The sequence below is a fragment of the Microcebus murinus genome, chromosome 16 (genome assembly GCF_040939455.1).
Source record: "Microcebus murinus isolate Inina chromosome 16, M.murinus_Inina_mat1.0, whole genome shotgun sequence".
Lineage (NCBI taxonomy): Eukaryota > Metazoa > Chordata > Mammalia > Primates > Cheirogaleidae > Microcebus > Microcebus murinus.
In genome coordinates, this window is record NC_134119.1 from 34,413,336 (window position 1) to 34,425,960 (window position 12,625).

A 12,625-nucleotide genomic window follows, 5' to 3' on the forward strand; every position below is an offset into this window, starting at 1 on the left:
CATTCCAGTCTCTCTGCATGTATCCCTGTGATTTTGCTTGCTAGTCTATCCTCATCTTTTTAGTTGCCTGTTTTCTGACCATTCTAGCAAGTCATTCCTAATTTCTCAGCTCAATTTGATTGTTCCTTTTTAGGAATCTGCTGGTCGTGTTGTCTGTATTCCTCGTTTGTTACATGTTGGCTATTGCCTGTGGTGTATGATTTTTTAATTTTTATTTTATGTCTCCTTTCCCGTTTCTCTCTCTTCTATTTTTGTTCAGTGTTTAATTCTCATCATTTGCCTTCCTTTTATGTTCAAAGCAATGTGGTATTGGAAAGGGATGGAGGTTTGGTGGGGCCTAGCCCACTTCCATGTCACTCTTTCCCTCTACATTTTCAACCAGTTTTGTCATGCCCTGATCTCTGAAGACTCCCTGATGAACATCAGCTACCTCCTCTCAGAAATCATTACTGCCTTTGAAGGTGAACTGTACAAGGTAGTAAAGATTGTACTGAGTTCCAAGAATTTAAATTATGAGATAAGGTTGAGGCTGTTGGCCTATTTCTCACTGAAAAAGCGACCTCCTAAGTGATTTATTTGAAGTTTTGAAATCTGTGAAAAGGTAGTGAACCTATGGAATAAGTTGTTAGGAAGGCAGCATAAGGAAAGAGACTGAGTTGAGTCTTTTAGCAACATTTATTGAATACCCACTGTGGGTGGAACCTTCTTGAAGAGATGTCAATAAAACCAGAGTCTCTTAAAGGTAAATAACAATAAAGCAATTGTTGATGAGGAAACGGAAGAGAACCAAAGATTTTAACAAAATGTTGGTAGGATTTCAGCATGTACATGATACCCTTAACATTTTCACATGTGTCCATAGCTGTGGTTGATTTGCTTCAGGAATTAACCGATATAGACACCCTCCATGAGAGTGAAGAGGGAGCTGAAGTACTCATCGATGCTCTGGTAAGTGCACATTCTCCCGGGGGTTTGCAGGTTTGTGTAAGGCACTGGCATGATCACAATGGTTTTTCTTTCTTTTCTTTTTTTTCTCTTTTTTTTACTTTTTGTTAAGACAGGGTCTCACTGTTGCCCAGGCTGGTTTCAAACTCCTGGCCACAAGGGATCCTCCTGCCTCAGCCTCCCAAAGTGCTAGATTACAGCATGAGCTACCACACCCAGCCACCACTATTGTTCTTGTTCTCTTCTCCTTTCATGTCTACTTGTTGCTACTGTTATTCCCGTTTATAGCCATGAAGCGGAAGGTCAGAGAGGTAAAACAACTTGACATAGTCACATAGATTGGATTTAAACTTGTGTTCTCTCGGACTCCATGTTCTTATTCTCGTCCCCTTTCCCTGTCTGTTTTGTTGTTACTGATCTTTTTCCAAAGAGCTTTCACAGGTACTTGTTTTCTCTTCTGGGTTATAATCCCAAGTACCAGTGAAGACAGGTATTATTATTACTTATTTTACAGATAGACCATCAGAGAGGAATCCGAGAATGGTAAAAAGGAGAACATCTAGGACAGAGTTACATCCTTGCCTGTAGAAGACAGGGCCACTTGATTTCTGCATTCCTTTTTGCTGAGCATAGGAAAGGCCTCTGAATCTCCCTCAGCTATTATTCCAGGCAGCAGCCAATCCAAAGGAGGGGAAGCCTGCTGGCCAGGTCTCATCTAGTCTAATCACCTTACAAGTAAGGAAACTTAGATGCAGAAGTGAAGCCTTCTCCTGGGTCACTCAGCCAGTCCTGTGACAGCTGAGATAAGAGTCTGCATGTTCCAATTGCCACCACAATTCTGTTCCTACCACTCCAGCTTCCCTCACTCACTGGTGATCAGAATAACAAAGCTGAAAAGGCATAACAGCTGGCCAGTGGCAGAAGTGGGTTTAGTCCAACTTCTTACCCTGATACCACCTGTGGAGCTCTGTTAACCTGCTAAGCTCTCTGTCTCTCCTCAAGCCTCTGTTGATTTCCTTTCCCTTTTATTGTCTTCTCTTACCTTTTCTCTCTGGTAAGAATGTTATAAGTACTGGTTTTGATCCAGGTTGCAGAGTTTATCAAAGATAAACTGCAAAAATACTGCAGACACTTGTATTAGAAGCACCTGGGCTGCTTGTTAGGCTGCTTTCTGGCCCTACCTAAGACCTACTGAATCAGAATGGGTGGGACTGGGGCCCCAAATGATTCTGAAACCCCATTGCTACACTGCCCACCCCCTCCTCATCCTTTCTCTTAATGTTTTCAACACTAGAAATTTCCCATGTGCCATGTTCACTGCTGGCATTTGGTATGAATGAAGGGGTTGTGAACCCACTGTATATGAACTGTTTCTTACAGAGAGTGAGGCTGGATCCAGCAGGGCCATTTGTGACTGAGTATGATGAAAATTTCTATGGCTATTTTTCTTTTAAGCTCTTTCCTGGAGCACACTGCCACTTTTGTAGAATTTAGGGCCTTTATTTTTCCTTTGAACCATTGTGCAGAAGAAAAGGATGATGTTGGGGTGTCCTTTTGTTTTGAGGACCATCTGAAGAAAGGCTGTGGCACTTGCTCCTGCACTGTGTCCCCACAGTGTCATTTGTGCAGTCTACCTTCCAGAGGTTAATTACAGTGGCCCTGTATGAGCTTTTCTGCCTGGTCCCTGGGCTGATTTTAATTACCATCCTTTGCCTGTGTGAATAGAAAAGATGAGAGAGGAACAGCTAGCCTAGCTGTTGCATGTAAAATGCACTCAGAAACAGCAATTCACACAAAAGCTCTTTGTGTTCTCTGTGTTGCCAAGCCCACCAACAAAAGCTGGGTCTTGCAGATTTTATTGTTTATTTGGAAAGAAACAGTTCGTCCTCAGTCTGGGGAGCCATTAGGTAGCTGCTATACAGGGTTTTCTGTTTGTTTTGTTTAGATTTTTATTATTATCTTAAGATTTTGGCTCTTATAGCTTTATCCTGGTGGGGCTGGTGTAAATCACAAACATTGAACATTCCCGAATTCCAATATATTATTTGCTTGTCTGCAACCAGTCAAAAGCCATTAGTAAATACCAGAGAGCAGAACTGGTGGGTGGTCTTCCATTTATCTTTTTCTACCCTTATGCTGCATTTGGGAAGAAGTTTTATAAGTATTCTCATATTACAAGGGTTGAGTTGTCTTTGTAGTTTTAATTTGGGGCCAATATCAGAGGCCTGGAATTGCATGAGCAGAGGCTAGAGGGCATGTGGCAGAATTTATTGTGGTGTGCAGTTTGCAGTTATTGCTTTGGTCTTTTTCCCAGTTGGAGGTCTTGAGCAATAGAATAGCACATTTGTGGGAAAGGAGTGCTGTCTTGGTATTCTCAGGGATCTTGGGGGTTTTCACATTTTGTTCATATCCTTTGTTGTTACTTATGTAAAAGGTGAGTATTTGTGCTTTGTAACAAGTTGATTTGGTAGCCTACAAAATGGACTCTTTTCTGAAGAGTAGTAAACATGAGGAGGGAATATTGCTTTGTTGGCAATTCTCTGGCTTACCTCTCCAAAGACAACTGTGGACTCCATGAGAATAGTGATTAGATTGCAGTCATTTTTCTGCTTGTCCCAAAACTTGCCATGTGCTTGGTAGTCCCAGGCGCCTGCTCATGCTCTGCCTTAGCTGGGCATGCCTTGCTTCTCTGGAGCTACCTGGAATATTCTTTGTCCTTTGAAGCCTAACTTAAACCTTATCTCTTCTCACTTGAGTATTTTTGAGACTCATCACCTCAGCAGAATTTGTGTTCCCTGAGCACTTTGTACATCCTGGCACTTGTCACTTGGATTATAGGCATCTATAAGTTTTTCTGTCCTGAGTTGTGATCCCCGCCAGGAGAGTGGTCAGACTGGTGGCTCTGTCACTCACCAGCTGTGTGTCCCTAGGAAAGTTACTGGTCTCTCCATGCTGTTTCTTCTTCTGTAAAATGGAGATGACAATAGTACCTGTCACACAGTACCGAAGTGAGGAAAAAGTGAAATATTTAATGAGTTTTTAGAATAGTCTGGCACTGTAAACACCCAATAAATATTGGCCATTATCATTGTAAAGATATGCCTGGCAGATATTAAAGGCTTATTAAATGTCAAGTTAAAATCATATGTATCATCTGCCACACAGTGAGATGTTTGTGAATGTTGAGTTCAACATTTTTCAGTTCAAAAAATGTTGCAAAATAATTTTGAACAAATACCAAAAAACACACAAAAAACCCACACTTGGGTGGTGTTGGCCTAAATAAGACATGAAGGATAGAAGTTCAGTTTTAAAAAGGAAGAAATAAGTAATGCTAATACAAAGCTGAATGTTTAGAACAGCTGTAAGGCAAGCTTCCATGGAAATGAAGACAGGGGAGCAATCATGTCTGATGGGGAATAATCAGGAAGCGCTGTGGAGCTGCAGGTGTTGGTGATGGCCTCGGAAGGGAGGCTTTAATACAAGAGTGTGTGGAGGTGTCACAACCAGAGGAGGTGGATGTATCACTGGGTCATGAAGCTGACCAGAGTGGCTAGGAGCCATGATTTGCTATAAAGAGTTTCACAAAAGTGCCTTTGATGTAAAGAGCTGGGCAAATACCCTCCATACGTATTCTTGCCCTCAATTAACCCTACTTAAATGTTAAACTTTGAAGTCCCATATTGGTTTGGCTTAGACGTGGTTGGCAATGTATTTGTGCCGCTCAGGTGAGGCTGAGGTTGGCAGGTTTTATGTTGCTGGAAGGGTACTTACTATGTAAATTTCTGGATCCTATCCCATTCTTTCCATTTCCATTAACATTCTTGCCTTCGTCTGTATTTGTTCCTAAGCAAAATTCTTTTCTTCATTCCATCAGTAAATGTTTATTGAGTGCTTGGTATGTTCATGATTCTGGGAAGCTGGTCTATAGCTGTGAGCACGACTGACAAAGCCTCTGCTTTTGTGGAACTCATATTCTGGTATAGGGAGAAACAGTAAACAAGAAAACTATCAGATAGTGATTCGCATCTATCAGATAGTGATTCTCTATTACATAGAGATTTAAAATAGAGTCCATGTGATGTAGAGTGGCTGGGAAATCAGGTTAGATTAAATATTTGGGCAAGGCCTGAGTTCTGGGTGACAAGAAGAAACCAGCCATTCATAATGATCAAGAGCAAGATAGGACAAGGGCAATAAGGCAAGGCTGAGCTTGACGTAGTCAAGGAATAGAGAAAGGGCCAGTCCTCTTAGAGTATAACTGAGGGAAGGATAGAGAATAGAGTCAGGGCCAGACCGTGCTGGGCTCTGTAGGCCTTGATAAGAAGTTTGGGTGGAATTGCCAGTGTCGAGAGTAACTGCAGGATTGTAAGCAGGGAAGTGGTAACATAGTCTGACCAAACGTTTTAAATAGACCGCTCTGGCAGCTGTGTGGATAATGGATTGGAAGGGCAAGAGTGGAAGCTAAAAAATTACTAGGTTGGCTGCAGCAGACCTGAGTTTTGCATTATGATCATACTACCATACGTATCCTCAAAACTTGTTTGATCAGGATTCAGTGGATGGGAGGATTATTTTTGTTTTTTATATATGAAATTTCTGAAACTCTTAGTAGCAGGTAGAAAAACTCCATTCTGATTCTTGAGAAAGCTTATTGGCAGATTGTACCAGATAGAAAAAGAATCCTTTCAAACTCTCTCATCTGTCTTTTTTATTTCCTTTTCTTCTCTTATATCCATCCTCTCTGGTCAAGTGGAAAAAGATGTCTGATCATACCCTTGAACTTTATCTCAGTAGGACCTGCTGGAATATTGTTTGGGAGGCCTGCTAATAAGCAGAAATAACCGGTGACTTATCAGAAGACATCAGGCCTAACACAGTCCTGATTTCCAAGGCCAGGGTTGCTTCTCTCACTGATGATTTAATCCTTAAGCAGAATTCGGTTTTAGTTGCAGACTCATCACGGGTCCAAAATATTGAAGGTAACCCCATGGGGTTAGAGGCAGTGGGACAGAATGCTAAACTGTACTTCTTTCTAAACGATATCAGAGCTATGCATAATATAAATATTTTTCCAAGGGCTTTCTGAGTTAAATGTATTTTGACTGCTTTTGGCCTTCCTGCAATCAGATAAAATCGCGTTTAACCCAGCTAAACATAAAGTTTCACACTTTGCAAGCTTAAAAAGGCTGCCTGTTAGAAGTTAGATTTCCGTAGCAAGAAAAAAGATTTTCCTCCAGCCAGACACCCATTATCCATAACCATTCAGCTCCAAGATTCAAGCGTGTTGCTCACTGCCTCTGCCCTCACCACTCTCCAGACAGCTGAGATGGGAAACATAACTAAGAATCAAGGAAAAGGGGAGAAAAATAATGCAGATAAAGCAGCAATAAGCAATTGAAACTGGTGAAGCAGTTCGCAGAACTGACAAGCAGTGTGATACCCTGTGGGGTTGCAGTGTCTGCTGCTTTAGGATTCAGGGAGATTATAAGTCAATCAGGGTGATTTAGGGAAAAATATACTGTGACATGGTTCATATTTTTCCCCTAGATGTTTTTCTGTTTTCTTTCACATACCCAAATTGTCTAATTAATTAAGGAAAACATTACAGTGGATTTCTTTGGTGATGCTTTTGCTGGCTATGAGATTTGAGAACAAGATTGTACATCTCCCGGCATAAGAGGGAAAAAACTGCTCTTGCACTTACAGGTGCTCTCAATTCTAACATCAGTATCTCCTCAAATAGTAGCCCCTCATTGTTTCTCACACCAGGGCATAAAGGAGAGCCTGAAAAAATCTAAATCATTCGTGATTCAGGTATTGCAAATCAGTTAATAATTTCACCCTTTCCACTTATCCAAATATTTCCCTTAAATCTCACCCAGAGAGATTAAAGATCAGTATTTCAAGATTGGTCTCTCTTGCCATCACTTCCATCCTCTAGCTCAGTTTGAGTTGTAGCTATAGAGTGCCTTACACATAACTGCTCAGGAAGTGTCTGTTGAATGAGATCATTTCCTTCTCTCTCCTTTCTCTCCCCTGCCTGAAGCAATAGAGCATTATGGAGAGAAATAGAGTTTGGGGTGGAGCATGGTGGCTCATACCTATAATCACAGCACTTTGGGAGGCTGGGACAGGAGGATTGCTTGAGGCCAGGCGTTTGAGACCAGCCTGGGCAACATAGAAAGACCCTATCTCTACAAAAAATAAAAAATTACCCAGTTGTGATGGTGTGTGCCTGTAGTCCTACCTACTCAGGAGGCTGAGGTGGGAGGATCGCTCGAGCCCAGGAATTCAAGGCTACAGTGAGCTATGATCACATACCACTGCACTCCATCCTGGGGAACAGGGCAAGACTCCATCTCTAACAAAAAGAAGTAAAGTTTGGAAGTTGATCACTTATGTTACCAGCTTTGGGACTTTGGTCAGGCTAGTTAATTTCGCTGAGCCTTTGTTTTCTCACCTATAAAAGTTGTGGGGATTGCATGAAGATAAATGGGGCAGTATATATAACAAGCCAATTACAGTGCACAAAGTAAGTGTTCCATCAGGTTATTTAAATTTAGCAAAATTTACTGAATATCTGCTATACATAGCATAAGTATGAGACTTTGAAGGGTATATACCAAGTTGAATGAGGTGAGGTGCCTGCCTTCAAGGAACTTGGTTTTTTCTTAGGCAGTGGGCGATATGAACAGTGAATAATCAGGTATCAAAAGGGGTACAGGGCTAGATGCACACACTCTACTGGATTCTTTGAGCAGCTACCATGAATGAACCAGACCCAAGGTAAGAGATGTCACATATTTTCATTTAATCGTTATAATTTATCCCCATTTCATAAGTGAGAAAACTGAGACACTGAGAGGGAGGGTTACACCACAATTATGCAGTAGACCTTAACTTCAGATACAGCTTTGCTTGTTGGCTGTCTGCTTAGGAATGTATTACCAGATGGATAATCACTTCTTGGTAATAGAAAAGTAGGTATTTCCTTGGTTATCTTCACTTACCTAAGGGCAGTCTCCTTAGAACACAAATTGTGCACAGAAAGTAGCATGAAGTAGTGAAAGTGTTACTTCACCTGAGAAGAAGGAAGCCTGGTTTTTGCCTTTGCTGCCACTGCTCAGTAGCTGTGTGGTTTTGGTTAAGTCACCAACCTCTTGAATATCAGCTGTATGATGTGGCTACTAAAAGTTTCCTATCTATCTCAAAGTGTGTGAATCAAATTAAATAATAAATACAATAGCTTCTTATGCATTAAACATAATACAGATATGAAGTATTTTATTATGTTAATATATTCTTTTTAAGTGGGAACTAGAACTTTTTCATAAGTAATAGTTTCATAAAAGTTTAACATGGAAAGTTAGGAATGTTTTGAGTTTAACCCAAAATTTTGAGGTCAGTGTGAAATGTGCCTAATAAACAGTCCAAGTAAACATCTCCTGGTTCTGTGGTCTAGAAATGTGTTCTGGCTTGACGGAACTGTTGACCTGACTTAAAATGGCATTCTTGTAAGGTGTTAAGTACCACAGAGAAGGAGAAAGAGCACCAGACTTGGTTTCAGATGGTCTGTGTCCCAGTGCTAGCTGAATTGTCACTCATTAACTTTTTAACCTTGAATTTCACTTTGTCTCCTTAAGCTTCAGTTTACTCATCTTAAATTAAGGATAATGGTGCCTCCCCTTTTCTTCCCTCCGGGGCCAATTTAAGACTCAAAAGAGATAATGGGGCGGGAGAGCACATTTTAAGCCATAAATTGTGGTTTATTTGGATTATTTATTTACTTTATTCATCTAAATAGAGAAGTGAGCCTGGGAATGGGAACATTTTGGGGACTGTTAGTGACATGCATCCTCTCTCCTTTTGATTCCCTGTTCCTGCAGGTAGACGGGCAGGTGGTAGCACTGCTGGTGCAGAATCTGGAGCGCCTGGATGAGTCTGTGAAAGAGGAGGCAGACGGTGTCCATAATACTCTGGGTGAGAGGAAGGCGCCGGCCGCCTTTGCCTGAGTTTCTTTGTGTTGGTTTTGGGGCTTGGTGCTCATATCCCTTCCTCCTTCATAATAGAGTCAGCAGCAGGAGTGTTTTCCTTCCTTGTGCTCTCAAACTGTCTTTTCAGAAATGAAAACCTTTGTGTAAATTTCATAAAACAGCAGCTTTAGTTTGGCTTGCTGGTAATAAAAACAGAAATCCACTAAGTAGGTAGCCTTACTAGATAAGAGCTGCTGGCTCCTTTTAGTAGGCCTTTGCCTCCAAAATTTAGGACAAAATCTATGTATGTAGGGTGATTTTTTTTTGCTTTGGAAAGTATATATTTAAACATTTTTAATCATTTTGATTTTTATTACTTAACTTCAGTGGAACTACAAACTTTCAGACCACTGTGTACCTTTATAGGGCATTTTATCTGAAAAAGAGTGTTTCTTTCTCTTCTTATGTATAGATTGCTGTGTAAACTATGAGTTGAAATATTGCTACTAACTTGGCTGCCCCTACATCATATGTTCATTTAAGTGGATTTCTCTGTGGTATTTCTTCTCTTCCTTCTCCTCCTTGAATCTCCCCAGTCTTTCTCTTTGCAAAGTTACTGAACCAATAGCCTATATAAAATTGTGCTTTGGGGTAGTTGTGTTTGTCACTGGTTACTGTCTTATAAAACCAGAAGTGACATATCTATAAGCACAGCTTGAGGAATGAATGAGGCCCAGCAGAAGCAGAAACTTTGATTTTCTCTCAGCTCCTTTGTCTTTACCACAGATTTCTCTTAAAGTTCTAGATTCTCTTCAGTGAGGATTATCATAAAGAAGGGGGAAGATGGGCAACTAGGGAGTAAGAGGAGAGAACACAACACTCTGTAATTTGGGGTTTGGCTCTAGTCTAGAGCCAGGATTTGGCATTGCTGTTTGTTAGTGTAATGCTGGATTTCACAGAATCAAAAGCTTATTGAGGCCAAGCTTGGGAGCTCACGCTTGTAATCCTGGCATTCTGGGAGGCTGAGGTGAGAGGATTGCTTGAAGTCAGGAGTTTGAGACCAGCCTGAGGAAGAGTGAGACCTCCATTTCTACTAAAAATAGAAATATTCGCTGAGTGTCAATGGCACAAGCCTGTAGTCCCAGCTACTTGGGAGGCTGAGACAGGAGGATTGTTTGAGCCCAGGAATTAGAGGTTGCAGTGAGCTATGATGATGTCACTATGCTCTACTTAGAGCAACAGAGAGAGAGACTATTTCAAAAAAAGCTTATCAAAAGTCTTACCTGACTATTAATAAAAAGGGCCTGGTATAATGGAAGAAGTGCCAGCCTGGCAGTCTGCAGAGATCTGTCTAGTGTCAGCTTGGTCAGCTACCAACAGCTCAGGAGACTCATCCTACTCGCCCTTATCAAGTGACTGATGTCTGTCAGACACTGTGCTGGGCCAGGGTAGATTATGATGAATTAGGCATGGTTCTGCTCCTTACGGGCAGACTATTGGGAAAGGCTTGAACAGAAAGGAAAGACAATACAGGGTGACACATAGTATAATAGGAGTCAGTGAAAAACACTGTAGGAGCGAAAGGAAGGGTCTCCACATTGCTGGTTGATGCAGGTAGCTCACTGGGGCTGGATATGAAGGTAGGTGCATTTTGTCAGGTGGAAGAGCGGGAAAAGGGCTGCCAGGCAGGGGAGTATCATTTGTAAAATCATGAATGGGTGTGGACTTTGGGGAAAGATAGAAATGTCTGTGACAGTGGCAGGTGGGAGTGTTAGGAGATGAGACTGGAGGAGTAAGTTTGTTAGGATCATGGAAGACCTTGGAACTCATGGCAAGAAGTTTGGATTTTGTTCTAGTGGACAATAGGAAACCATCTAAACTATAAACAGAAGGATAAGATGAAGACATAGGAGATTAAAATGAATGAGTTAATTTTCTTAGAAGATCTGAGAAAGTAACTCAGGGTATTATAATAATCTTTATCTCTCAGGGTCTCATTGCCATTCTGCTGCCACAGTTTTGTATTTCCACTGCCCAGTCATCCTTTAATTTGCCGTTGTGAGGCTGACATGGGCGAAGGAGTGAGGAAGAAGAGAGGTGATGTGGTGATTTCTTCTGCCCCTTTTCTAAAATTCACACCCAGTGTGTTTGGGCATCATGCTTAGGGAACACAGAACTGTATCTGCTTTATGACAGTGACATACTCCAGGGCGTGGAGTGGGAGGGGGCCTGAAGGAAATGAAAGCTTTTGATGTATTAAGGACTGACTCTGGCTGATTTTTAAAAAAAAGTCCTCGTTTTTAATATAGTCATACAATAACCTGTTTTTTTGTCTCCTACTTTTTAATTTTTCTATTAAGCAACACTTTGGCTATTGTAGGTGATAGCAGGACCAATTATATTTGCTTTCCAATACCTGGCACTTACCTCTGCCAGCATGGCCTTTCCCCTCTGTGCACATTATTTTGTTCAATTAAGAGGATCTTGCCTACCTTGTAATATCCTTGTTTCCACATGATTCAGAGAAAGGGAACTGAAAATGGATCAGGGAAGGAAGAGACTCTGAATTTATCCTCCCCCGATTTTTCCCTAAGGCTTCTGCCTACCTTCATGTCTGTTCAGTTGCAGGTTTCTGGAGCTCTAGTACGATAGGGATAGGGAATTAGTGAGTTTAGTGAGTCATAGGCACACCCTTTTGTGTGTTCTGCTCTAGTGTTGTTCCCTAATAGCACAGAAAATCTACCACTTATCCCTTTTGTGAATTTCATCGTTTTTTAGTTATGACTTTTACTTGTAATAATATAACTTGAAGAATAAAACCACAGCAACTCCCTGGTTAATCTAAAAATGACAACACAGCATCTGGCTGGGAGGAATACAGAGAAGTGGGAAGAGGAATCAAATGCCTGTCATGAGAAGCAAGCTTGTTGCAGATGGAAACAAAGTTGGCCCTCCCAAATGACTGGTGTCTGTCTCCCTTCAGCTATTATAGAAAACATGGCTGAGTTCCGGCCTGAGATGTGTACAGACGGTGCCCAGCAGGGTCTTCTGCAGTGGCTGTTGAAGAGGCTGAAGGTAAGTTTGGTTTTGTGGGACTGCAGCTCAAATCTCTCTTTGCTCTGGGCATGGTTGATGCTGGGTTATTGGTATAGACTGTTAGACCAAGGCGTATGGTCTAGTTTGGAAAGATTCTGTTACCTCTTGCCTCTTTCTTCTATTTTTTTGTTTGTTTTAAAAGAAGAGGCTGGGCACAATGGCTCATGCCTGCAATCCCAGCACTTTGGGAGGCCAAGGTGGGAGGATCACTTGAGACCAAGAGTTTTGAGAACAGTCTGGGCTGTATAAGTGAGACCCTATCTCTACAAAAAATTTAAAAAATTAGCCAGGTGTGATGGTACATACCCATAGTCCCAGCTACTCTGGAGGCTGAGGCAGGAGATCCCTTGAGCCCAGGAGTTGGAAGTTATGGTGAGCTATAATTGCACTGCTGCACTCTAGCCTGGGTGACAGTGTGAGACCCTGTCTCCAAAAAAATATTAAATCCAATTAAAAAAAAAAAAGAAGAGGCTTTAAAAATAGCCTTTGGTACCTCTGAAAATACAAACGTGTTATAAATACAAACAAATTCATGTGATACAGAAGGTATGAAACTGAAAGTAAAAGTTCCCCTCTGCTGATCCCTTCTAGTTCTACTTCTCCCAGAC

The 12,625-nt window shown here is 41.4% G+C and overlaps 1 protein-coding gene across 3 annotated transcripts in view; it reads left to right on the forward strand.

Annotated features, from left to right (window-relative positions):
• Positions 1 to 12,625, forward strand: part of CTNNBL1 (catenin beta like 1) — a 164,944-nt gene that overhangs the window by 54,016 nt on the left and 98,303 nt on the right. For all 3 annotated transcript variants that reach the window (XM_076011114.1, XM_012754875.2, XM_012754874.2), the window contains 3 exons: positions 851 to 948; positions 8,835 to 8,928; positions 11,905 to 11,996. In XM_076011114.1, coding sequence (XP_075867229.1) covers positions 851 to 948; positions 8,835 to 8,928; positions 11,905 to 11,996 — 284 coding nt within the window. The remainder of the gene's footprint in view (positions 1 to 850; positions 949 to 8,834; positions 8,929 to 11,904; positions 11,997 to 12,625) is intronic.